At 38.7% G+C, this 27,760-nt stretch overlaps 1 protein-coding gene across 1 annotated transcript; it reads left to right on the forward strand.

The window, feature by feature from the left end:
- Positions 1-47: 47 nt before the first annotated feature.
- Positions 48-27,382, forward strand: CDC37L1 (cell division cycle 37 like 1). The gene is made up of 7 exons (XM_046023616.1): positions 48-329; positions 4,295-4,576; positions 7,416-7,509; positions 15,774-15,889; positions 16,256-16,378; positions 20,680-20,844; positions 25,432-27,382. Exons 1-7 carry the CDS (start codon positions 198-200, stop codon positions 25,531-25,533), a joined length of 1,014 nt encoding a protein of 337 aa, XP_045879572.1. The 5' UTR covers positions 48-197; the 3' UTR covers positions 25,534-27,382.
- Positions 27,383-27,760: the final 378 nt, after the last annotated feature.

Below are 27,760 nucleotides of genomic sequence, written 5' to 3' on the forward strand. Positions count from 1 at the left end.
AATGACGCTATCACGCGAGCCCGTCTTCTTCCGCTGTCCGCGGCCCAGGCTCGCGCGGGGTGTGCGTCGGAGTCGCGGCCAGCAGAGGGATTCTGGGTAACGGCCCCGGCCGGCTGGGGCGGCTGGCTCCGCGCAGCAGGTTCCACTCACGCCAAGTCCGCTGGCAGTGGCGGTTCTAGGGCTGGGGGCCGCTGGACATGGAGCAGCCGTGGCCGCCGCCAGGACCTTGGAGCTTCCCTCGGGCCGAGGGTGAAGCTGAGGACGAGAGTGACTTGGACGTGTCCCCCAGTTCTCCCCGCTGCCCGCAGCTGCCGGGCGGCGGCGCGCAGGTGAGAGGGGTCCCGCGTTTGGCGAGGGGGATGGGGAGATGTCGCCAGGCCCCCGGAGTCCCCTGTCTCTGCGACCCTCCCTGTGCCCTGTTCTGCGCTCCCATCTCACTCCCGCTTGTCCGGAGCTTGATGCCATTCGACGGCTATTGTAGCATCTTCTGAGGGCTTCTAAGAGGGTCTGGCCATATATATATATTCCCAGCCTCCGCCTCCACGCACACCTTTTCACCTTGGCTAATTCCTTCCCATCCTTGGAAGACGTTCCTCCCCCTCCCCCACCCTCACCCCGCTCAAGACAGCACCCAGATTTGGGGCCGCTAACGTTATAACGTTGACCCTTTGTCCCCTTGTGCGTGTCTGTATCCGAGCGCGTTATTCTGCTGAAGGCTTTGATACTTGGGCACGGTTAACAGGAACGGTGAGTGGTTGGTTGTATTTCAGTAATTCACCGAGCTCCTGACTTTAGGCAGATTTAGGACCCAATTTCACCGACTTCTGACATCTGAATAAATTCTGTAAACCTCACTTTTGGTGCTGGTGTAAATCCGTCTCTTGAACGTGACCATTTTCCCGTCCAGTTATGTTTTAAGTTTTGCTTCATATCGTTTTCCACTGACAACATACAGACACACGTTTGCCTTTTCCTTCAGACTTTTCCCTCAGATTCCTGGTGCTACTTGTGGTTTTCAATCCAGTCTTCTTTGCTCTGAAACTTATTCAAACGACACGCCATTTAGGATTTTTCTGGGTCCTGTCTTAGGAAGTGCTTACATACTCTAATCACCTTGTCCTGGTGTTTCTCCTAATTTGAGTGTGTTTGGAAGTATATTTTAGGAAAACAGACTGAACACTAACATGTTCAGTGAAAGGGGTGATGGGTGTCTCTCTGCCTTCTAGGCTTCTTGCAAAACGGGGTCCCTAAGAACTTAACTGAATTAACAGTCCTTCTCTAGGCTCATCTTGCTAGCTGTTAGTGAATATGAGTTATTTAAATCGCTTGCCAGTGAGTGTAAGGCCATCGGTGCTCTGCCCAGCTCACTGGGTTAGTTGGCTTCACGGAAAAAATGCTGTTTCATAACCATAGACTGTACTTCGGCCAGCCAGTCTCTGGGAAAGTGCAAGACATTTTTTAGGAGGCCAGATTGAGAGTTGATAGGTCAGTAGTCACCCCCTAATTATGGATTGTTAGTGTCATCTTTATATACAAAATGTGTTATATGAGCATATAATGAATGTGTTACAGAGGGGAAAAAATGAACAGCAGCTGCTGTTGTCAATTTTGAAGGCATATAGAGAGAATAAGAGGTCTCTGGAATTTCAGTGCATTGTGGTTGAATCACAAAAGTAACCTAAGAGAAACTCTGAACTTAGAAAATATCTAAGCTGAATAATACCTGGCTGGCTAAGTCGGAGGAGCATGTGACTCTTGATCTCGGGATCGTGGGTTCGAGCCCCATGTTGGGTGTGAAGATTACTTTAAAAAAAACAAAAAACCAATAACTAAAAAAAAAAAGTACTTTTTACTGGTGCACTTAAAATTGTAAGCTTATATAGCTGAAAGTGATTTTATGAATAAACAGGCTTATCTTCATTAAACATGATTTCTCTGAGATCTTATTGCTAGTTAGTGGCAAAATTAAAACTAGAACCCACTTCTGACTCCTAGTAGTGTTTTTTCCTACCTGCAGCACTTCCCGTTCTGTGATGTAATGTAAAACCATATGCCGGACGCTACCTTTGGTGTTAAGATTTGCAAAGTGATTACTAATCCTAAATTAGTTCATGTGTTTATAACCCACTTACTTGTGTTGCTGACTTTAGGACTTAAGTTTTTAGATTGCAATACTTGGAAAGAATAAAATGTTTAATTAAAATTATAAATATTTTATAATTTTTTTCAAAAATTTGATTTTTGGTTTAATTTTACCAGACATGTGAAATCTAGATCTCTTAGTGTCATATGTGATGTATAGTTCTGATACCCAGTTAAAGTAAAAGGAATTCAGAATTTAGAGATCCTGTATGAGCATTTTTAATGTAAAGTTATATTAATAAACCTAATGCCAGCAGTGTCTTTTTGAATTCATGTTCATTAAAATATTATTATGTTTAATGTTCTTCTAAAACCTTGGTGTGTTCACAGGTAAAATGTGATCTTTTTTTTTTTCGCCCAATCATCTCAGTGTATGTTGGGTAGTTTGCTCAAATGGCCAGATGTTGTCTGTGTAGTCTGTGGAGAAGAATTTAAACATGGATTATTTTTAGAATTTAGAAATGGGATTTCTTTGTTCGATTTGAGACGTAAATACTTGTTCCCACATAATTTGAAAATGCAAGGTATTTTCATTTGTCCATATTGCTTTCTTAGTGTATCTTTGTCTTACAAAACATTTTATAGCTTCATTATTCTCCTTTTCCTGGCCTCTTTTTAAGCATAGTTGGGCTACAGTTATTCTTGATCCTAACTAAGAGAGCAAAAAATAAAAATAAATATTTTACTTGGTTGGTTAGGATCTTGTGGTACCTGGGCTCCAGACCTGCTAAACGAATAAGTCACCTGAATAGCAACAAAGTCCACCTTTGCCACAACATAAATCTAGGACTCCTCTGAAAAGTAGAGGCCTTGCATGCTACTTGCCTCAGAATTCTTTGCCGCCACTGGTCTGTTCCAGGAAGTGGAGAATCATTTATGCATCTAAGATTTATGGAATTCTGGCCCCTCGAGAAGCTGCTGGTTGAGTAAACAAATAAGCACAACATTCTGTGAAAACAGCCTTAAGAAGTATGTAAACCTGGGGTGGGAAGGGAAGGACTTGGAGGAAACTTAATGGAAGTGATGCCAGAGTCTGGAATGGAGATTGGAGTTAGGGGACGAGGGGTTGTCACATTGAAGAGTAACGAGAACTGACTCTAGAGAGATAATGGAAATGAGATCATGAAGAACCATGCCATGCCACAGAATTTGTGCTTTATCCCAAGACACTAAGAGTGTGTCAAATTATCAGAATTGTTTTTTGGAGAAATTACTCAAAGTCTAGTGGAGTGGAGAATGGCTTCAGATGAGAAAGACTATATTCCCATAGCTGAGGTATGAAATTACAAAGGCTTGAGTAGTGACGCAGATTAGGGAACAAATCAAAGTAAAATTGTTCCGAATACTTAGTTTGAAATTGATACATTTTGGCTGAGAAGTCATAAAGAATGTGCCTTCAGCTTTTGTTTTATGGAGTTGAAGAATATAAGAAATTAAAGACCCATCACAGTGCTGTCAGTGTAGTGGTTCAGTAAATCTTAAAACTAATTACTGTTGCTTCTGAATGGAACAGATTCGGTCATGAGGATGGTCCAGTTTTTGGTTTGGTTTGGTTTGGTCTTTTTTTTTTTTTTAATAATTTTGCCAATTTTGATTAGGATTAAGTTAAAGAATGTCTGTCTGACAGAGTCAGTTATGATGAGAAACTCCACATATAAGAACTTCTTAGATCACCAGGGATTGGGATAATAAAGAAAATAGAAACCAAAAAGTAATTGCCTCCAAATAAAAGGTTCTTTGCAGTGAGGAACTTCCAGAACAAAACTCTAAAGATCTGGTTTTCAGCATGTTCAGTTTTAAGGTGATGGACTAGATTGAAGCTTTTGTTCTCATTATTCTGCTGTTTCAGGGCTAAAAAGCTATAAATCAAATGTTCCTTGAGCACCGGCTATAGGCAGAACATTGTGCTAATTATCAGGCTTTTTGCTGCTGTTAGTTGTCAGGAGAGCAGCGTAGGTTAACAAAGAAGCTTTTAGAGTCTGGTTGATGAAAGAAGACCTATAATATAAACGTACAACTGCATACACAGAAGGCAGAACGTGTGTGTGCCGCAAGTACCGTACCGCAGTCCTTGACTAAAAGAAAACTTGAGTTGTGCTGCATAAACATACCATTGCCTTCTTCATTTCTTCCAATATTGTTTTTTATCCAGATGTATAGCCATGGAATTGAACTGGCTTGTCAAAAGCAGAAAGAGTTTGTGAAGAGCTCTGTGGCATGCAAATGGAATCTCGCCGAAGCTCAGCAAAAACTTGGTAGCTTAGCCCTGCATAACTCCGAGTCCCTGGATCAGGAACATGCCAAAGCACAGACAGCAGTGTCAGAGCTAAGGCAACGTGAGGAAGAATGGCGGCAGAAAGAGGAGGCCCTGGTACAAAGAGAGAGGATGTGTCTGTGGAACATGGATGCCATTAGCAAGGACGTTTTTAACAAGGTACGACTTTTTATGGGATTATAATGAAAGAAGAGAAAACGGAAGTGTTTGTACAAACCAGTTGTGCGTATTTGGTAACAAAGCAATAGAACCTGTGAACAGTATTCAGTTTTGACAGTTTTTGAAAAGTGTTTGTTACAGAAACCTGTCTCCCCGGTAGTGCCAATGTGGGTAGTCGTTACTATAACTCTGTGGCTGTAGCATAGCACGCTGCAGGTAAGGGTGGACTCTGGACTCACACTCAGCTTTGTCACGTGCCGCTGGCTTTGTCACCTTGGGCAAGTCACTTAACATCCCTAAGCCTCAGTTTCTTCAACAACATAGGGTGAGTATAAAGACTGAGCTAACGCCTTAAAAGCCCGCAGGATAGGGCCAGGCACGTGGTAAAGCTTAGATGTTACAAGAGCTTTCCGACGTTGCTGCCAGCTTGCTGCCAGTTCCGTGACACTAATGTGTAGGTCCTGGGTTTATTGAGAGTCTTATACCTTTGCTTACCAGGATGTGTTTAGTAAACCTCGGGTAGTAGTCCAGATTGGGCATTACCGACATGACCAACATTACAGCACTTTTGCCAGCTTAGTAGTTACTGAGAGTAGTTTCCAATTTCTCACTGGATTATGTCGGCTTTATTCTTTGACTGTTGTATCTGAAGAAGAACTAGGCAGTGAAATTCATTTTTACTAATGTGTGAAGTAGCGCTTCTTTCTATCTGTACTAAATTCTTGAAGCTGCAGGGATAGACTGCTCCTTCTTGTCTAAGTCCACATTCACTTATCTTTAACCATCATTACTCTCTAGCCTTCTCCGTCCATAACATTATTTGTTTCTGTCCTAGCATCTGCTCTCAACCCAGCCTCTTAAGGGCTTTCAATTTCCTTTCCCTGGACCAGCCCTCGTTCGGCTCTAGCAACAAGGAATACACATAGGTTAAATCTACAACAGCTCTAGCTCCGTCAGTGCTTCATTAAATTGAGAAAAATTACGAGTACAGCGTGCTTACTATAAAAAAAAAAGTATGTAAAGTAGAATTGAAAGTCTTCTTCACTTCCAGTTTCATTCCCAGAGATAACCGCTGTTAACAGTTAGTTATATCTTTCTAGACTTTGTAATGTGCCTGTGCCGGTTTGTATTATTTCTATGCTGCGCATGCACACACACCAAGATCATTCTTTATCTGAATGATTCCCTGTATCTATATCTATTGTTCCAAGGGGGGCGTGTCTTCTTAGCATTTATTTCTGGTTCGCGTTTTTACACCATAACTACTTAAAATAACTTCTTTTTCTTCCAGAGGGAATGGTCAAAGTAGTGTTTCTTTGTTTTATAAAGTTAATGTCTCTTAGCACAGTGGTCACAAAGGAAATATTTTCATTTGTCTGCTTTTAATTATTTTTATGTGTGTTTTTTTTTAGCTTAGGTTCTAACCTAGCCTACACTTATACCGCAAATTAATTAGGATTATCTTTATGTTCCAGTCATTTGCTCAAAATCGTACATTGATTTTGTCTGGGAGCTTGAGACTTGAGAGGACTGGTCTAGATCTGCGCTGTCCAACTCGATAGCCACTAGTCACATGTACTATTGAGCGCTTGAAATGTGGCTAGTCCGAATTGAGATGTGCTGTAAGTGTAAAATACACACCAGATTCTGCTAACTTAGTACCAAAAAAAGTAAAATATTTCATTAATAATTTTTTTTGTCTTACGTGTTGAAATGATCATATGTTGGATATGTTGGGTTAAATAAATGTGTTACCGATTTCATCTGTTTCTTTTTGCTTTTTAATGTGGCTAATTCAAAACTTTATATTTGTGACTTGGATTATGTTTCTATTGGACAGTGCTGGTCTAGATAGCAGGATATATAAAGGAAATGTTTCTATTTTGAATACATAAACTTGTGTGCTTTTGAGTTGTAAACTGGCAGAGAGCTGGTTTGTGATTTTTGTTTTTGGCAGTGATGATCACAAGGTTTAAATGCAATCACAGAATGTTCTGAGAAACTGTCCTGCCAGTTTTTCTGGCTAGATAAAAACTTCATGTTGGTCTGCTTTATGGCTTCTTAGCTGAAAATAAGCATCTACTTAATAGAAATCTGTACTTGATTTCAGAATCAAACTGACCTCTCCTAAGAAAAGTTCACGATAAAGGTCCATTTTAGTTTTACATCTTAGCGAAGAAGTTATAATAAATACATTTTACACACTTTCGAATGTCTAAGTTTATTTCCAGAGAGAACTCCAAAGATTAGGCTAGAGTTGAAAATATTTAAAGGAAATGAATAATGTAAAATATATATTAGGCATGTAAAGGATCTTTCTATATACTTTGGTAGGGAAATTCCATTTAACAAAAAGGTTAATTAGCACTTGGATTTTTTGGTATGATTTCTAAAATAATTCTATAATTTTCACCTGTACCATTTTAAAAAATAACAAAACTAATACAAGAAAGTTTTTATTTTTTTAAAAGAGTTTAACAGATGAATTTAATGATATAATATCAGTATAATACTGTATCACCTTTTTATAGTGTCTGTAGGCAGCATTGCTAGGCATTCAGTATCTGAGAAAGAATATTTGGTGAATAGGGGCGCCTGGGTGGCTCAGTGGGTTAAAGCCTCTGGCTTTGGCTCAGGTCATGATCCCAGGGTCCTGGGATCAAGCCCCACATCTGGCTCTCTTCTCAGCAGGGAGCCTGCCTCCCCCTCTCTCTCTGCCTGCCTCTCTGCCTACTTGTGATCTCTGTCTGTCAAATAAATAAATAAAATCTTTAAAAATAAAAAAAGAATATTTGGTGAATATAAAATCTGATTTTAACTGCAAGAATTTTTTTCTTAGAGTTTTATTAATCAAGATAAAAGAAAAGAAATTGAAGATGAAGATAAATCAAAATCATTTATGCAGAAATATGAACAAAAAATCAGACATTTTGGTAAGTCTACTGCTTAGTTCCCTTCTTTTATAAAGTGTTTGATATCAGGGCACCTGAGTGACTCATTCGGTGAGAGTCGACTGTTGATTTCGGCTCATGTCATGATGTTGGGGTCGTAAGATTGAGCCCAGGGTAGGGCTCCGTGCTTGGCAGGGAATCTGCTTGAGATTCTCTCCTGCTCTCCCTCTGCCCTCCTGCTTGCTTGTGCTCTCATTGTGTCTCTGCCAAATAAATAAATCTTTAAAAAAAATAAAATGTTTGACATCATAAATATGTGTACAAAAAGTGTATTTATAAAATGGGGGGTCAAAAAGAAGATAAGTGGCAAAACTCCGGTTTTGTGGTATTTCTGGCACCGTTGTACAGCTCTTGCTGCAGACTGCTTTTGGTCATAAATAGATTGACAGTAAACTTAATTGAGAAGAGAAGCAAAATTCAATCTATCATTATATAATGCTGCCATCTTAAGACACAGTCTTTGCTTACTCCATAGCCTTTTTCCATTCCCCAACTAGTCTTTGCTTTTGTCATTTTCCCTCTTTGCTTCCATGGTATCTGATTATTTTATGGTAATAAGATTAGCATTCATTGTTTTCAGGTTTTGGATATGTTCCTATATAATTCCTGCAGATCCTTCAACTGCAACTCAAATAAACATAGTAACAGACAGACATATACTGAGAAATAGTTTTCTCTATGGGGGAAAGATGGTGGGCTGAGGGTTGATGTGGTGAAGACTTTCCATAAGAAAGAACATCTGGGACTCCTGGGTGGCTCAGTGGGTTAAAGCCTCTGCCTTTGGTTCAGGTCATGATCCCAGGGTCCTGGGATGGAGCCCTGCATAGGGCTCACTGCTCAGCGGGGAGCCTGCTTCCCCCTCTCTCTCTGCCTGCTTGTGGTCTCTGTCTGTCAAATAAATAAAATTTTTAAGAGAGAGAGAAAGAACATCTTAGCTAGATAATGAAGAACACCTAGGTGTTCTACCTGTAGATAAGGGAACAGGAGCATCATGTGCAAAGGCAGAGTCAGGAAGCAACATGCTGTGATGGGCAACATGCAGTGTGGTGCCGCTGGGGTCAAAATGCCACTGGAAAATGTTAGGGGTTAAGGCTCAAGGCATAATTTTTTTTAGCCCAAGTAATATGTTAATTTCATAAACATAGTTTTTATTTGCAATATGTTAATAAGCTTACTAAGTGGCATTTTGAAATATACTTCCAATGGTGTTTTCCCCCCTAAGTATTTAGAATTTTGTTCATCCTTCGTTTTTAGTAAGACAGTGGATAGTACTTCAGATTTTCCCCCCTTTTTATGTAGTTTATCCATAAAGGATTTATTTTTCTCATATTTCTTGTTTTAAAAAAAAAAGCAGGCTGTGTATTCAGGTTAATTCAAGGATAGAACCTGAAGAAATGAACAAAATTTACTTTTTTACAAGATTTTATTTATTTATTTATTTGTCAGAGAGAGAGAGAGTGCGCGCAGGTGTGCGCACAAGCAGGCAGAGTGGCAGGCAGAGGCAGAGAGAGAAGCAGGCTACCCACCAAGCAAGGAGCCTGTTGTGGAATTTGATCCCAGGACCCTGGGATCATGACCTGAGCCGAAGGCAGCGAAGGCAGTGGCGGCAGCGACCCAACCAACTGAGTTACCCAGGCGTTCCAAAAAGTTTACTTTTAAAAAGTCTTTAAAGAGGGGCGCCTGGGTGGCTCAGTGGGTTAAGCCTCTGCCTTCGGTTCGGGTCATGATCTCAGGGTCCTGGGATCGAGTCCCACATTGGGCTCTCTGCTCAGCAGGGAGCCTGCTTCTCCCCTCTCTCTGCCTGCCTCTCTGCCTACTTATGATCTCTGTCAAATAAATAAAATCTTTAAAAAAAAAAAGTCTTTAAAGAGTCTTGGTTGTGATAATGTGATTTGCCCCTCCCACCTGTAGCCCTTACTTCCTAGACCTATGTGTTCCACTGCCTCTAGGGAGTAACATCCTATAGGTTGTCATCATCAGCCGGCATTCTGTAAGCTTGTTGCTTTGGAGCCATGGGAAACCTAGCAGGTGCAAAACAGTTCCCTCATTTTTGCTGTAAACTGAATGCCTCAGTAAGAAACAATATTGTGTGGGGAAAATAACCCAATCTCAACAAGGTGTTGTAACCCACCTGGCCGTGTAACTGTATTTAAGTCTTCAATAAAACATTTAACCATTCCATAAAATCTGCTTCTGGGTAATGGTGTTTATAAGACAATTGAATTTCGTGAGCCTGTTGTCTTCATGTCTTTTGCTGTAAAATGAATTTCTGAGTCAAGAACTAATGTGGTATAGTACTGAATAACTCATTTAGTAAGACCACAGATGTATTACTTATAGAAGCATGGCAAGCATGGAGGGCAATACCAGATCTAGAATGGGTTTGCTCAAGTGAGGAACCACTGCTTTCTACAGGATGAAATGGGACCAAGATAATCTGTTACTTGATGGCTGACTGGTCGGTCCAGCATATGGTGCCATATTTAGTTTTCAGCACTGGTTTCTGCTACTGGCACATTAGGTATTCAGAGGCTATACTGGAATCTCTTAATGGGGAGACCCCATGCCGTTGAATCTCTGCGTAATCTCAAGTCTGGCACCATGACCCCTGAGCTTATATTTTGTGAGCAGGGAGATGGCTGAGGAAAAGGCTGACTTGACATCCACAAGTGACCAAGAAACAGTGGTTTTGCCATTGCGTGTTGGGGCCTTCCAGAGTCTCATCCTATAATACAAACCAGAGCCTACTGTCTTCAAAGCCAACCAGACCTGATAGCTACTCCCAGATTCACGTTGTGCCTTTTTCTTAATGGAAATGTACACTGGCTTTTTACTTTGGAGGAGATATCCTACTTGCCACAGCTTCTTGCATCCCCAGAAATTTCACTAAAGTAGTAGGCTCCCAAATTTTCATGTGTATTTTTTCCCCCACTTTCTGGCATGAGTGTATCTTACCAGGACACCTGGATACCTGCTGCTTCCTGCTCACCAAGTTCCATCAGTATGAAGTGGGCCAGCTGGTGATCACGTGGGATGATGAGATGAGAAAAGTCTTTGTGGACTAAATTGTGGCACAGAACTGACAGACCTTAGGCAAGATAGTGGAAATTCAGTGCTGTTGTTGCTGGGTGGAAGCAAATGTTTCTGGTATTATATGCTTATTATGGTAAAGGGGAAAAAGCATTTGTCAGAATTATGACTACAATAATATACTTTGAATTAAACACATCTGGAATAGCAACTGTAATTAAAATTTCCAACTGGAGGCTTTCCAAACTTAGATTGCATTCCAGACTCTTGGAAGACAAGGGCCTGATACATGGGGGACTGTAAAGGGCTCCAGGGGCTCAATACCGGTACTTCTCTGTGGTTTCAAGTGTACTTAACATTAACATTTCCAGTATGGTATTTGTTGACTATCTTATGTTACTTATGCTCTTACAATTAGGTGGACTTTACCACTTAATGAAAATTGGTATGACCGTACCATGGAGTATTTTGAAGCAGTGATGTCTTGATTTTTCCCCTTATATTTGTTTTTATTACTTTATTTAATTCATGTTTTATAAACATAACATACCAATTTAGCAACAAAGTCTGTTTTCTTTTAAATTTCATTTAAAAGAAATTTAATTGACATTTATTCATAATATGACATTTATTCAATGTCATATACATCTTTCACATCACTTACTTTGTGATCATGTGAGTGGGTTTTTGATGATCTAGCATAGTTTTTCATGGTACATCATCTGTTCACTTCCAGCCAAAGTTAGCTATAATTTTACATTTTTGAGTCTGTAGGGTGCTGTCACTGGAAATTTTATCAAAAGCTGTAAATGTGGGACGCCTGGGTGGCTCAGTCGGTTAGGCTTCTGCCTTCGGCTCGGGTCATGATCCCAGAGTTCTGGGATCAGTCCCCCATGGGGCTCCTTGTCCAGCAGGGAGTCTGCTTCTCTCTCTGCCTCTGCCTGCCATTCTGCCGGCTTGTGCTCTCTCTCTCTGACAAATAAGTAAATAAAATCTTAAAAAAAAAAAAAGCTGTAAATGTTTACATAAATACTATGATGGATCTTTCTCATTTGTATGGAAGGTGGATATTTAGTCTCCTCAGTGTAAGCACATACATATTGCTTTTCAAAAACATATTAATGTACTGTTTTTGAAAAACATTTACTATAAAGTATTCCTGAATAGAATGTGGAGTGACATGAATAGAAAATTCATATGTATGATAGGATTCTGTTTTTTTTTTTTTTAAAGAATCTGAAGGTTTTTGGTTTTTTTTTTTTGAAGAATCTGAAGGTTTTTTTTTTTTTTTTTTTTAAGATTTTATTTATTTGACAGAAATCACAAGAGAGGCAGGCAGAGAGAGAGGAAGGGAAGCAGGCTCTCCACTGAGCAGAGAGCCTGATGTGGGACTCGATCCCAGGACCCTGCGATCATGACCTGAGCCGAAGGCAGCGGCTTAACCCACTGAGCCACCCAGGTGCCCAGGATTCTAGTTTTTAAGTCATTACAAAATAAGCTCAGAAATAAATACAGTTCAAGTGTTAACATTAATTTTCTCTTATATGATTGCAGATGAGTTTTCTGAATTTTTTCAGATTCTCCACAATGAATATACATTATTTTTATAATAGGAAGAAAATATTTTAAAAGGGTTTATCCTAAGAATTCAAGGATGGCTTAATATTGGAAAATTTACTAATGTGATTTACTTTATTAACAGTTTATGATAGTATAACCACAGGACTTGGTGATCAGTTTGATGTGGGAGGAATGGAAATGTCTAGAGGAATTTCTAGAATTTTTGAGTGGGTGACATGGAGCCTAGGAAGCACCATAGATGGCAGGGAGAGAAAAATGGGCTTAGTTTCAAATAGATGAAGTTTTGTGCAAGTCTGTGTAGAAATAGTTGGCTGGTGGTAGGTAATTGAAAATACAGGAGCCCTGGGACTTAGGAAATACAGAAAGAGAGGTCATTTATCTTTCATTAAGAAATTTACAACCTGGGGCGCCTGGGTGGCTCAGTGGGTTAATAAGCCTCTGCGTTTGGCCCAGGTCGGGATCTCAGGGTCTTTGCATCGAGCCCTTCATCGGGCTCTCTGCTCATCGGGGAGTCTGCTTCTCCCTCTCCCTCTGCCTGCCTCTCTGCCTACTTGTGATCTCTTTCTCTGTGTCAAATAAATCTTAAAAGAAAATTTTACAACCTTTTGGGGAGATTTTTCGCAGATAGAGACATTAAAGTGATTAGTATAATTTAAAAGATTCAAATCTATTATTCCATAATTATAATGCAAAGAAGAAAGGGAAATCAGTAACAAATGTGTATTGGAGGACCATTTCAGGAATTAGGTAGAGTACTGAGAGTGGATGGATGGATTGGGATTTAGATATTGAGGAAAATACATAGGTGAAAGCACATAATTGAAGTATTTTAATTTGTCAAAGTAAGGTTTTTCAAGCATTCAGAGATTGGTTGGCTAGTTGGAATGACTAGCTTAATCTTAACCAAAGTATTTGCTATTTAATGAAAGAATGAATTGTTCCCATTTGTGTGGATACTACCTAATGTTTACTCTGCATCAGCCACTGTCCCAAGTGCTTTATATGTATTAACTCATTTAATTCTCACAGAAACCCTGAGTGAGATACTATTTTTAGCCTTATTTTCTAGAAGAGGAGAGGGAGGCGTAGAGATGCCTGTCTCTATGGTAAGTGGTAAGGCCAGTTTTCAGACCTAAGCCGTTGATTTCCAGAGTTGACTTGATGAGTCACCATGCTAGGTTGTGCTACCCTCTACTTGTTTATAAGTTTGTTTGCAAATCCAAAATAACATGAGCAATTTCAGCTATGTTCTGTTCCACTAAAGCCATTGATTATCTTTAAGTGTTTTGTTCATAAGGTTGCACACTCTTCACAAAGGAGAGTATGGACTACCTATAATCTAACCTCAGTTTCATAATTATCGATATGCATTTTTGAAATCAAGTGATGACAGGTATTTCTCAGATAAAGAAAAGCTGTGGTCAGCCTCAAGTATTAATTTTGTCTTGGGTATCAAATGGATATCTTAAAAATTGTAACATATAATGATGCCCTTCCTCATGATCCCTGGAAGTGTCACTAAGCGTTTCATACTATCCTTCCTATAAAAGAAACCAAAATGGATAGGATTTTGGTGCCTCAGTAAGTGATGATGCTGCCGTGGAGAAGTAAAGAGAAGCAATGCTCTCTCTGTTGGATGGTGGATAGAGTTGAAAATACTGCCTCTTCAGGAGTATAACAAAAGCTAATACAAAATTGCTTCGTAGGACTTATTTTATGGCTTCAGGTATAAGAAAGAAAGATTATGTCTTCTTTAGATCTTAGCCCCATAAGTTATTAGACTCTTTAAGTATACCTTGGAGAGTAGTTTTAAGTAACTTTCAAAATCATTGTTTCTCAGTATTTGAAGTGCCCTAATCGCTGTATCTAAAGTGTTGGGGAAATACTTTATAAAGCTTGTAAAACTCTTTGTGTGAAAATGCTAAAATGATTACTCCCCTGTTTTTTTGAATGAGGAAATCATTTATTTTCAGTTGATTCCCATGTGTTGCACTAAATGTGTATTTCTCAGTAAGACATTTGTTCTCAGTTTTGTTCTTGTGTTCTAATGTGGAACTTTAACATATAGGAGTTCGGTGTGTGTCTAAAGGAAAGCCAAACTGTTGAGACCACTTTTGCGAAATCTCCATAATGATTCAGTGACATACAGACTTTTTTGGATGAGTCTTTTTTTTTTTTTTAATATTTTATTTCTCTATTTGAGAGAGAGAGAGCATAAGTAGGGGCAGAGACAGAGGGAGAAGCAGACTCCTCACTAAGCAGGGAGCCTGATGCAGGGCTTGATCCCAGGACCCCAGGCTCATGACTTGTGCCGGAGGCAGACACTTAACCAACTGAACCACCCTGGAGCCTCTGGATGAGTCTTAAGAATCTAAAGCTAACATAGTTTAATTGGTTCAAGTGTAAGGCTTAAATTTAAACAAAATTTAAAGCTGAACACTTTGCTGGTTCCATGATGTCATTGAACTTTCCACCAAATTTCTTACTAATTTGGATAAAGATGAAGATACACCTTAAGTAATATTTGGATTAGCTTGATATTTTGAAGGAAAATGGTATCTGCTTTCAAGTATACATAACTGATTTCGTTTTCTATATGTTATAAATATAAGTAAATGATTAACGTGACTGAAATAGTTAAAGTATATTTACTATTATAATACCTACTGGATTGGTTTTCCATGCTGTCAGCGTCTGACCATATCACCTTAGACATTTTATTTACTTTTGTTTATTTTTTTTAAAAGAGTTTATTTATTTACTTGACAGAGATCACAAGTAGGCAGAGAGGCAGGCAGAGAGAGAGAGGGGGAAGCAGGCTCCCCGCTGAGCAGGGAGCCTGAGGCAGGGCTCGATCCCAGGTCCCTGGGATCATGACCCGAGCCAAAGGCAGAGGCTTAACCCACTGAACCACCCAGATGCCCCTTTCTTAGACATTTTAAATAAGTTAGAGATAATACAGTTTTTCTGTTTTAGTTAAGTGTTTGCTAAACACAGTTTCTTGAGGTTTTGCTTTCTTTGCCATCTTTCTAGTAGAAAAATTTGTATTCTGTGGATAAATAGTACTGAGTTTCTTTAAATAGTCTGTACTCACTTTAGCTTAGGATGACTAGGCATCTCAGTTTGCCTGGAACATCAGGCATTTCCCAGATGGAGGGGTTTTGGCTTTAAACCCGTCACCCTACTTTAACCTGACTAATTATCTGAAATAAAACTTAATTTGTGAACTTGGGAAGCTCTTTCCAATATATTGGGTATTGCTTTAAAAGAGTTTTATCACCACGCCTGGGTGGCTCAGTTGGTTAAGCATCTGCCTTTGGCTCAGGTCATGATCCTAGAGCCCCGTATGGGGTTCCCTGCTCAGCAGGGAGTCTGCTTTTACCTCTGCCTCTCACCCTGCTCGTGTGTGTGTGCGTGCTCTTTCTCTCTCTCTCTCTCTCTCAAATAAATAAGTAAAATCTTTTAAAAAATATAAATAAAGGAGTTTTATCCCTCTTATTTGGTCTTTTACCATTAACAAATTGCTGTGGTGATAAGAATTGTCTTTAAAGAGAATCATTTAAAATACCAGTTTCTTTGTTTATAAGAGTATTTGACAATTGTGGTTTAATTCTTTTTTTTTTTTTTTCTTTTAGGTATGTTGAGTCGATGGGATGATAGTCAGAGATTTTTATCTGACCATCCCTATCTTGTATGTGAAGAGACCGCTAAATATCTTATTTTATGGTGTTTTCATCTAGAAGCTGAACAGGTATTGTGTTGAGTCTTGAGTTTCCGGAACCTTAGTGGAGTTCTAATTTGCTCTTTTGGTTTTTTGTTTTGTCTTTTATGTTATTTTAAATGAAAGCAGAAAGGTTATTAAATGGAAATAATAATTTTTTTGTTTTTAGATCTACTTGAGTTTACTGTGGGAATATTTTTAGTTGTTTTAGTTAGCGTATGGAAACTTTTCTCCGGTGTACTTTCTTTGCCACCTCATTTCTCTTGTTCCCATGTACTATAAACCCTTTTCTTTTTCAACCTGTTGGAAAATCATGTTTTAAAATCCAAATAGTAATCACAATATTAAATACATTGTCAGAGGTATTTCTCATAATTTTAATCTCTCTGTTTTCAGAAAGGGGCTCTAATGGAACAAATAGCACATCAGGCTGTTGTAATGCAGTTTATTATGGAAATGGCCAAAAACTGTAATGTGGATCCAAGAGGGTGTTTTCGTTTATTTTTCCAGAAAGCCAAAGTAAGTAACTATTTAATATTTTTAAATGGGAAGTTTAAGCCTTAGCTGAGACCTCTTTGGTCCATATACATCAAAGATAGCCATCCAACCAGAATGCCACAGACTAAACTCTATTACATAGATACTATAGTGGGAAAAATTACATTGCTGATTTCATGTAATTTAGAGTTAAGGGAGATCTGTAAGAGGCTGTACTGTAGCATGCACATGAAATTGAGGCTTGTTTAAATGAATGTGTTCAGGAAAATTAGAGTGTTGCATCATTTATTCAGCCAATAAGTCTTGACTGTCCACTAATGCAAGGACTGTTTTCAAGATGCTGAGGTTACAGTATTGAACGAAACAAATAGTGTATCCTCCATGTATAGAACTTACAGTTTAATGAGAAATAAATGACTTTTGTAATGAAATAATAGGAAACAACCTAAAATTTCAACAACCAGAAGAATGGTTAAAAACAACATGTGGTACAAAGAATATTATGACAACCATTAAAATTATATTTAAGAAAAAAAAATTAAAAAAAAAAAGAAAAAATCTTTTTAAGATTTTATTCATTTATTTATTTGACAGAGAGAGATATCACAAGTAGGCAGAGAGGCAGGCAGGGGGGCGGGGGGCGGGGAGCAGGTTCCCTGCTGAGCAGAGAACCCGATGGATGCGGGGCTTGATCCCAGGACCCTGAGATCATGACCTGAGCTGAAGGCAGAGGCTTAACCCACTGAGCCACTCAGGTGCCCCTAAGAAAAATTTTTAATGATCTGAGAAAATGCTTTGCTGAAAGTTGAAAGAAGTGATATATAAATAGGGATGATGTTGGCCATATTAAAGAAAAATAGACACGTCTGGATTAAATACCATTTCACACTCACTAGATTAGTAATAATTGAAGAGTTATACAAGAAGTAGAACAGTAAGATTTCACATTCACTGCTTATAGGGATATAAATTGGTACAACCACTTTGGGAAATTTCCTAGCGAAGCTGAACAAGTGTTTGCACCCAGAAATTCTCCTAGGTATATGTACTAGAGAATAGATTTCTCGGCATGTGGTCCAGGGACACCCAACGGTCTTCAAGACCTGGTTTCAGGAAGCCTTGAGTCAAAACTGTTTTCATTAGTAACACAAAGATGTTACTTGTTACAGAGAGCAGATGTGTAAATCCAGCTGTCTTCTGTTCAGCCAGACTTGTCACTAAATAGTTTTTGTTTCGGGAAGAGTTTTTTTTTAAATAAAAATGTTATAAATGTTAACATGTAATGAGTTTGTTGTTAGATAATATTTTTCAAATTCCTGGGTTTTAATTTCTAACACAGTAAACATTGACAAATAATAGCCCACATAATCAGGAGCTCTTTAGTTTCCTCAGTAATTTTCAACAGTGTGAAAGGAGTCCTGAGACCATCAAGTTTGAAAGGAACTGCTGCCTTTGAGAAGCTCTTATACACGTGCGCCACATACCGTAATGTTCATTAGTAGAATTACTCATAATTGCAAAAGGGCTGGGAGCAACCCAGGTGTCTGTTGACAGTGGGATGGATGGGATATTCATTTGGGTAAATATTAACCAGCATTACTGTGGCTGAAAAAACGAAGCGAGGGGGAAAAAACAAGTCACAGAAAGATTTATCTAGTATCCTTTAAAAAATATTCTATATTCTTGGAGCACCTGGGTGGCTCAGTGGGTTAAGCTGCCTTCGGCTCAGGTCATGATCTCAGGGTCCTGGGATCAAGCCCCACATCAGGCTCTCTGCTCAGCGGGGAGCCTGCTTCCCCCTCTCTCTGCCTGCCTCTCTGCCTACTTGTGATCTCTCTCTCTCTCTGTCAAATAAGTAAAATCTTTTTTAAAAAATTCTATATTCTTTTTTTTTTTTTTTTTAAGATTTATTTATTGGACAGATAGAGATTACAAGTAGGCAGAGAGGCAGGCAGAGAGAGAGAAGGAAGCAGGCTCCCAGCCAAGCAGAGAGCCCGATGCGGGGCTCGATCCCAGGACTCTGGGATCATGACCTGAGCCGAAGGCAGAGGCTTTAACCCACTGAGCCACCCAGGCGCCCCAAAATTCTATATTCTTTATGAAGTTGCAAAACAAGCAGAACTAAATAATATATAGTTGAAGGGTGCATAAGTAAGCAGTAAAACCAAAGAGGCAAAAAAAATGACTTTTTAAGAAGAAAGTAACCTCAGAGAAGGGAGAAGAAATGCTCTTGGGAATTGATTTGTAACATGCTAGTAATGACCCATTTCCTAATTTTTTATGGGTACATAGTGCGGTTTTGTCTAGTAAAGTGCATATGTATTTTACATTTTCTTGCATATAATACATTTTGGCATACACAATTAGACGTTAGAAGGAAATTTACCAGAAGTTTAACTTTGGTTATTTCTTGGGTGGTAGAATTACACGTGATACTCTATTTTATAAAGGGGAAAAAATGTATGAAGTTAAGTGTATTTTAAAAATTTTTAAAAATGGGGGCGCCTGGGTGGCTCAGTGGGTTAAGCCTCTGCCTTCGGTTCAGGTCATAATATCAGGGTCCTGGGATCGAGCCTCACATCGGGCTCTCTGCTCAGCCAGAAGCCTACTTCCCTCTCTCCACCTACTTCTCTGCCTACTTGTACTCTCTCTCTCTGTGTCAAATAAATAGTAGCTCTACCTTAAATGTTATAAATGCTTCTAAAGTGCAGCCTAAATACGAAACTTTCCCAAAACAGTAAGAGTTTTAATGAGTAAATGATGGACTTGGTATTTTAGTTAGGCTTCTAATGACTATTTTAAATGTTCACTTGACACACAGGCATAATAAAAACCATACTTAGTTCTTCACCTTACATGATTGGATATGTTTGAACTAGTGCTTATTAATAGGATAATGGAACATAGCCAACCTATGTCTAGGCTTTGAAATTTACTTTGTCAAAATAGAGCTGAGAAGTCTTTAATCTTAGCATTCTGTTCTTAACAATTTTTTAAAATTAAGGAATAACTAACTTTCATGGTACTTATTACTTTGTGCCAGGTACTATTCTAGGCACTTTACATGGATTAAGTCATTAAATCCTCATATGATTTTATGAGGGTTATTATTTCTATTTTATAAGTTAGGAAATTAGCATAGAAAATAGGTTACTTAAAGCAAAAATTAGTCAGGTCTCTCTAGATATAAATCCCTAGGCCTTCAGCATGCAATAAAGCCGGCGGCTGTGCCCCTTGGCTCCTTTCATAGTTTGTTGCGTAACCATTTGAGAAGGATTACTTGCGGATTTGAAGGCTAATATCCTGTATGTCTATACAAGTACCATATATTGATTAAAGTGAAATGCTATAATATAATTAAGGAAACTATTGCTAAATTCATAAAAGGTAGAATGCAGCACAGAATATTGTCTGTGTGATTTGTATAGATAATGATGTTAATAACCAACTCACAGGTTTTAATTGATTACATAATCTAAACTACATTAAAGAAAAAAAATAGCATTCCACACAAATGGGCCCAGTGATATTATGGAATGAGATTTTGACAAAAATCTCTTCCATCACCTGAACTTAAAGCCTGAAGTCCTATTAGTGTAGAATAAGTGTTGTATCATTCCTTATCTGCAGAGGAAACTAAATGGAGGCTACTGCCAATTAGGAGTTTTACATCAAGAATCTTGATTGTGTTACACATCATTGGAGGGAGGTCCCTTCCTGCAACATAATACTCATTATACCTTTTTCTCTCCATAATGCTGAAAAGGTATTTGTTTCACTAAAACAATAAGGTACTTCCAGAATGGAATCAAATGTTAAATTTTATTTGGTTTTCATGGTTTTACAAATAGGGAGTATAGAGTTGGAGATTTATAGAAACAGCTAATAGTGCCCTATCATTATTTGATTGAGAATTAGAAAGTTTTAAGAATATCCTGTGGTCATTGCTTGACAATGTGAGAGATTAAATGAGAACTATTTTGGATCCTGTCAAGAATCAAGAGAAATTCGGAGAATTCCTGCTTTTGTTGTATTTGTGTGTATACATATGTATTTGTGTGTGTGTGTGTGTGTGTGTGTGTGTGTGTGTGTGTGTATTTGTTTTATCTTACTGGAGCAGAGGGAAGTGGAGCAAACCAATAATTTTCCTATAAAACCGGTAGTATTCACAGATCTGACGGGGATCTTGGTAGTGTCTGCGGACAGGGAAACTATTCATCTTATCTTTACTTCCTCCACTTCAGAGCTGATACGTTTGTTAGAATTTACTGTGCGGTCTGGAAGTCTTGAAAAACAGAGTCTTTGTCTTGTGTGTTTTCCAGGCAGAGGAAGAAGGCTATTTTGAAGCATTCAAAAATGAACTTGAAGCTTTCAAGTCAAGAGTCCGACTTTATTCTCGATCACCAAGTTTTCAGCCTATGACAGTTCAGAATCATGTGCCCCATTCTAATGTGGGATCTGTAGGTTTGTTAGAATCCTTACCACAGGTAAGTTGGCAGAGTCAATACTTGTTTTGTTCTGTGTTTAAAGATTTATTTATTTATCTGTCAGAGAGAAAGCTAGTGAAATGCATAAGCAGGGGTGCAGCAGGCAGAGGGAGAAGCAGGCTCCCCGCCAATCAAGGAGCCTGATGTGGGACTCAGTCCCAGGACTCTGGGATCACGACCCAAGCCCAAGGCAGACGCTTAACCAACTGGGCCACCCAGGCGTCCCTATTATTTGTTTATAAATTTATTCACATAATTTTTGTTCTTTTATACTGCTCTTTGTCTTACATGTGGTGTATATGGGATCGTTCTAAATATTCTTGCCTCAGAAGAAAACTCTTTGATTTCGTGCTGTGTTTTGGCACTAAGTCTCTTGCATCTCTTGGGTATTTAGAGAGGCACCAGATTCCACTCATGTAAATACAGAAGAGATGAGTTGTACCTAAGCACTCTCAAAGGCAGGTGTTACCTCTTGATCATCTCAATCATGAACTTTTTAAGATGGCTCCTGGAGAACATCTCATTCTTAGCAAACTATACTGTTAAGTATTTCCTGGGTTGGGGGCGCCTGGGTGAGGCAGTCAGATGAGTGCCCAACTCTTGGTTTTGGCGTGGGTCATAATCTTAAGGTCATGGGATGGAGCTGGATGTCAGTGTGGAGTCTGCCCAGGTTTCTCTCTCTCTCTCTGGCCCACCCCCTAACCCACTGTACACTGCACAGGCTCTCAGTCTTAAATAAAAAATTTTGTGTATAATAATGAAATAAAAAATGTAAAGAAAAAATAATAAAATAATAAATTAATAATTAAATAATAAAAATAAAAAATCCAATTTTGGAATCCAAACAATTGGAGGGGAAAAAAAAATTTCTTAGGATGAATTAGCTTCAGAACATATATCCAAGTGGGAACCAAGGTAATTTGGTCCATGAGTTTATTTAGTATTACCTTATGAAATGTTGGTGTTGCCTGGCAGAGGTAACATTTTTAATACGTTAATGCACCTTCTGCTAAGCTGCTTTTGCTAGTAATGTCCACCAACCATTTGAGCCTCTGCTGCGAGATCTAGATAAAGCTGTGTTTCTAGCATGACAGAGTTTTGTCAGAAGATTTAAATTACCACCAGAAAGTTGCTGCCCATGTTGATTTTAGTAGTGTTTTCATTGAGCCCAGTCATCCCTCATTTCCAGACACCAAGATTCTAAGACTAGCTTTAGCCAGTTCAGTCTGTTGCCTATAGTGAAAAGAGCAGACTCAATCAGGAGACAATGTGAGGAGAACCCTGTAGTTTTAAACTCATAAAATGGTAGGATTGAGATTTTCAGTATCTACAGCTTGTGTCTCTATAATTTCACCATTTGTGTTACATAAGTCATAGGCCAAAGTGACAGTTAAGAAAAGCAATTGATAATATTCAACTCAACCAAAATCCTAATTCTCAAGGATAGAAATAATCAAGGTCTTGATTTTTACATAATTAGTAATACTTCCCCTCTGTTACATATATTAGTGGTATTCCCCCTCCATTTAGCCTACAGAGTATCTCTTAATGCTCTTTAAATATAGTAATGATTTTCTTTTCCATTCTTTGAGAAATAACCCATATATAACTAGTCTTTCTAAGGGAATTTTATGACTGTAGGACAGTGTCAAGTCCAATATAGAAACCTATAATTAAGATATCACGGAATGAATACAAAGGAAAAAAGAGACTTTGAAGGATGTTACTGGTTCTAAACCTAAGAGGGAAAAGATAACCCATTACAATATCATCCCAGGTGGCCTGTGTCATCAACAGGTCGCTTCTGGTTTGAGAGAAATAGGCTCTTACTGCACATGTCACGTAGCTGCTGAGTCTGCTGCTCGGCTTCCCTTGGCGAAATGGGGTTGGGGCTGCACAGTTTTGATGCTTTAAAGTTGCTGGGATTTTCAGGATTGTTCAGACTTAATTCATTTGGGCTAATTCCTCGTGGTTGGAGAAGTTGAGCATCCTGGTCTAGCCCTCCTGAGGGAGAGAAGGGCTAGATAAAATTTCATCTGGATGAACAGAAGGACTAGACTGGGTGATGGGAGGCTTTTGGGAGAAAAGCTTTACCATAATTATATCCCATTTTTATTATATCACTTTATAGATTGTAAAACACTTTCATATGTTGCTTCATTTCATCTTCTCAGAAGCCCTGTGATTCGTTTTCATTCATTTTTATGGGTGAATAAACTGCAGCTCAGGGAGGTTAAGCAGTTTGCCTGAATGACGAGGCTAATACTCCAGTCCTGGATTTCTCTCCTCCTTCACTGCTCATTCACCCGCACTAGGATTGTTGCTGAATCATGTGCTAGAAACAGGACAGGAGACACAGTCATGTGCTCTTATAGAGAACTAGGAACTGGGATGAGAAATATGTTGAGAATGCTACTAGATGAAAATATGGGGTAATTAGTGGCATTTAAGAGTAGACTAGGTTAGGCATGTTGATTGGTTTTTGCTTTTTTAAGTCTCCATGTTGAGGTCTTACAGTTCTCAGGGAGATGGATGATAGTTCTGGAGGACTCCAGTCCAGTCTTGGTAGAGTAATTGTGAGCGCTGTTCTGCAGGCCTTTGGAATTGGGCTTTCATTGTCAGAAAAGGTCTTAGCCCTGTTTCTTTGGAAAATGGGATAATGTAATGAGAGCTTAGTAATTTTTTATAAAACTTAAATTGGCGTAACACTTCAGCTTTTTTTTTTTTCAGTTGACAACAATCTTATGAAATAAGCAAATACCATCATTCTTAGTTTGAGAGAACCAAACCAAGGCCTCTTAGACAGAGGTATTATAACAGTTACCTTAGGTTTATCCTATAGACCAGCTTTCAATTTTATTAAACTGTGTTGAGGAGGGGCACCTTGGTGGCTCAGTTGTTAAGCGGATGCCTTCAGCTCGGGTCATGACCTTGGAGTCCTGGGATCCAATCCCTTCCTGCTCAGCCAGAAGCCTGCTTCTCCCTCTGCGCCCCCCCCACCCCCCGCCATGTTCCTGCTCTCTGTGTGTGTCTCTGTCAAATAAACAAATAAAATCCTTAAAAAAAAATCTTGGGGCGCCTGGGTGGCTCAGTGGGTTAAGCCACTGCCTTCGACTCAGGTCATGGTCTCAGTGTCCTGGGATCCAGCCCTGCATCAGGCTCTCTGCTCAGCCGGGAGCCCGCTTGCCCCTCCCTCTCTGCTTGCTGCTCTGCCTACTTGTGATCTCTCTCTCTGTGTCCAATAAATTTAAAAAAAAAAATCTTTAAAGAAAAAAATCTTGCGTAGTTTTCTCTGTAGGGACTGCATTACATTGGTGGTAGAGGTCGGATTAGAACTGAGGTCCAGGGGCGCCTGGGTGGCTCAGTGGGTTAGGCCTCTGCCTTTGGCTCAGGTCATGATCTCAGGGTCCTGGGATCGAGCCCTGCATCACATTCTCTGCTCAGCAGGGAGCCTGCTTCTCCCTGCCTCTCTGCCTGCTTGTGATCTCTCTTTCGAATAAATAAATAGAAACTTTAAAAAAATAAAGAAGAGCTGAGGTCCAGCATTGCTGTAGTATTCTGGACCTCAGTTACTGGGACCACTGCCTTGATCAGGACTTGATGGGAAATAATCTGGCTTCTCGTTAGCTTCTGGACTTTTACAAATAATGGAATCACAATGTACTGTACTTGATTAAAAGAGAATCTTTTGAAAACCGTGCCTCCCTTTGGGATGGGAAAGTTTAAGACATCTATCCCGTTTGGACTGTTTTCCTCATTGGTGTTCATTAAATACAATGAACAAATGAAACCAGGTGATAATGGTGGTAAAACTGAGTAGCTAGCAGATATTCGGAACAACTGAATAGATAAAATTGAAGGTCCTGGGTCTTAAGGGCTTCTGTCCCTGGTCATGGTGCTTTAGTAAATAATAGTTTTATTCCTAGCTTTAGAAATATACAGATAAGGTATTTATGAGTTTAAATAATAAAGAAAATCCAAATTAAAATTTCTTTTATTCTCGGTTTTTAAAATATGGATCTAAATACCTCTCAAAAGATTAATTTCTCATTTGAGTTTGTTTTTAACCTTTGAAAAACCAAAACAGACTGTGAAGGTAGCTGTAATTTTTACTTGGTAAATGCGTTTTTTTCCTTATTTTTCAAATGCTTTGCATTTTTTATATTTACTGTGGTAATTAGATAGTAATTTTCAAAATGCATTGCCACCTTAAAGCCATATTTATCTTTTAAATTGTCAGTTGCTTTGTGCATATAATTACGTGGAAGATATACCCTTATATGATTAAATAATTTAAATTGCAAACTTTGTTAAAAGGAAGAAAAAATGTTTATCCCAGTTTCATTTTTTACATATATCTTTCTGTTTTTGTCACATCCTCTTTGATCAAGTGGTCCAGTCTGTTTTCTTTATACTTGGGTTTCAACCCAAGTTTGTCTTCAGGGTCCATTTTCTTTCCCTCCTTCTTTACTTTTGCCATACTGCCGAGACAGAGACTGTGTGAAACTGAGTATGTAATTGTGTACAGTGGCATAAAACTGTAATCCATTGTTTCTTCCTTATATTCTTTTTTTTTTTTCTTTCCAGAATCCAGATTATCTTCAGTATTCTGTCAGTACAGCTCTTTGCAGTTTAAACTCAATGGTACATAAAGAAGATGATGAATCCAAAATGATGGACACTGTATGATTTGGTTAAGACTGCTGAGGCCAAGTGCTATTTTGTTACAAGAAAGGAAGAACTTGGCTATTTTCTTGACACTTTCATGGGTGCTGCACTTTATTTTTGTTCGGTTTTGATGGGAGGGGAAAAAGAGTACTGAAACGTTTTGTAAAATTTTTTTTATGTGCTGCTAGGTTTTTTTTGTTTGTTTGTTTGTTTTTGGGAAGAGAGGAGTGGTCCCGTATGTTGCAGGAAGTCAAACTGGACTTTTTTTTTTTTTTTTTTTTGGGGGGGGGGCTACTAAATTTGCCTTTAATCTTATTGTTCTCAGTTTTGGAATCAAAGTATGAAAATCTGCACAAATGCAATGTTTACAAGAACTGGTTGATTCTAGGAGGCATCTGCTACAGTCTCTTTTTATGTGGATATGTACATGTCCTACTCTACAAAAATGATTAAAGATAAAAATGTACTTGTATCCTCCTGCAAATTTCGCTGTCAGGTCTGGTGTTGCATCATAGTAAAAGCAATAAATCAGTAGTTGATAATCTACTAAATAAGCTGGGTGGTAAAAATTAAAACAAAGTCTTTTCCCTTTAAAATAATATTACATTTGTATTTTCGACACCATCAGTTAAATCCTTGACTATAATATCATTTTTATATGGATACTGACTTTATCCCGTGTATTCTCAAAACTGTATTACTTAGAAGTTAATTTTAGTCTGTTGACTTTTTAATACTAAGGGTTATAGTAATATAAAAAGTGATAAAGCTAATACAAATTTTTTTTAGTAAGATCAAGTTCGAGCTCACTCTTAATTTCTTTACTTGACATAGTTTGGGATCTCTCAGGGAACAAGTTTTAAAAAGAATACTAATGGCCTGTAAGAACAAATAGGAAGCATAATCTGATTTTTAAAATCGTTGTTTCATTCTGATGTAGCCCAAGGACTTTTTTAAAAGGCAGGAGAAATCTTGAAGACCCAACTGCCTCGAGCTGCCAACTCCTTACTTCTAAGAATTTGGTGATCGTTGTCAATAATGATGGCTTTTACTACATTTGTCATTTCTGTCATTAGATCAGTGACCATAGAATGCTTCTGAGCTTTACAGCTTCCCATAGAATTCGTTTCAGATGTGCCACGGTGTTTGAGGGTTCATTTGGAGTTAGATGACTGTGCTAATTATGCTATTATCATTACGGGGGTTCATCTGACGTAGGGGAACATGGGCTTTGGTATGTATTGAGTATAGTCTTTGGCTCAGTCCCATTGAGAGTAGCAGCACACATTTGGAAGACAGCTCACTGGGATTGGGAGTACATGTCTCAATTTGAGAAACCAAATAATGCTAAGGGACCCATACGGTGATCAGACCTGTGACCGTGGCCTCGTTTGCACCTTGTGTTCACTGAGGTGATACGGCACGGGATACCCATAGAAATGGACTGGAATTATTGAATCATACTTCTGTAACATCACAATCTTCCTGGTTTTCAGAATAAAACTTTTTGTGCTTTTGATAAAAATATATACTCTATAATAAAATGTTTGACTAATTTATATGGTAGTATTCATCAGCCTGTACTTTTTTTTTTAACTAATGACCTAGTTATAGAAGGCTTGTTTTTGTTTTGTTTTCCTGTTCTGGAGTAAGCTCTTGTTTTTCCCTTCCTGTCAAATAGAGATTGGACACAGGAGTGAAATCCCCGATTTCACAGAATTGTTACTGGAGACATTACTTTCCACTCCTCCACTTCACCTTTCCCCAGGATCTTCCTGGAAGCACCCAAATTGTTTTGAATTTCTTTTGCCTTCTCTAAGTTAGAGGTATTAATGACCAAGTACTGGGAGGAAAGAAATGACCAACAAACTGAGTAAATTACTCCTGAAGGGTTTTTTGGTTGTGTTCTCTGAAACAGGAATTACTGAAAAGCTGTTTAAGATGTGGTTATGTTTTTTTACTTTCAAAGGGAAGCGTTCAGTGTTGTGTATGTACGTGCAATTGCGTTTACTCTGGGAGCCCCGGACTAACGCCGTGATTTGCACTTAGAGACTCTGACGTATTTAGCAGTACTTTAGCACTGAGAACAGTAAATTGACATCCTTTTTATTTGTGTTTCTTTTTCTTTAGTACTAAGAACTACCCCTTTTAGAAAAATGTCCTCTTTTCTTTTTCTTTTTTTCTTTTTCCAAAGATTTTATTTATTCATTTGACAGAGATCACAAGTAGGCAGAGAGGCAGGCAGAGA

This window comes from Meles meles, chromosome 11 (genome assembly GCF_922984935.1).
Source record: "Meles meles chromosome 11, mMelMel3.1 paternal haplotype, whole genome shotgun sequence".
In the NCBI taxonomy this organism is placed as follows: domain Eukaryota; kingdom Metazoa; phylum Chordata; class Mammalia; order Carnivora; family Mustelidae; genus Meles; species Meles meles.

Bases quoted from the DNA above. Each gene is read 5' to 3' on its own strand.
- CDC37L1 (XM_046023616.1), top strand. From the start codon at position 198: ATGGAGCAGCCGTGGCCGCCGCCAGGACCTTGGAGCTTCCCTCGGGCC. The intron at 7,510-15,773 runs GTAAGTCTACTG...TTTTTCTTTTAG, and splicing joins ACAAAAAATCAGACATTTTG to GTATGTTGAGTCGATGGGAT. The intron at 15,890-16,255 runs GTATTGTGTTGA...CTCTGTTTTCAG, and splicing joins TTCATCTAGAAGCTGAACAG to AAAGGGGCTCTAATGGAACA.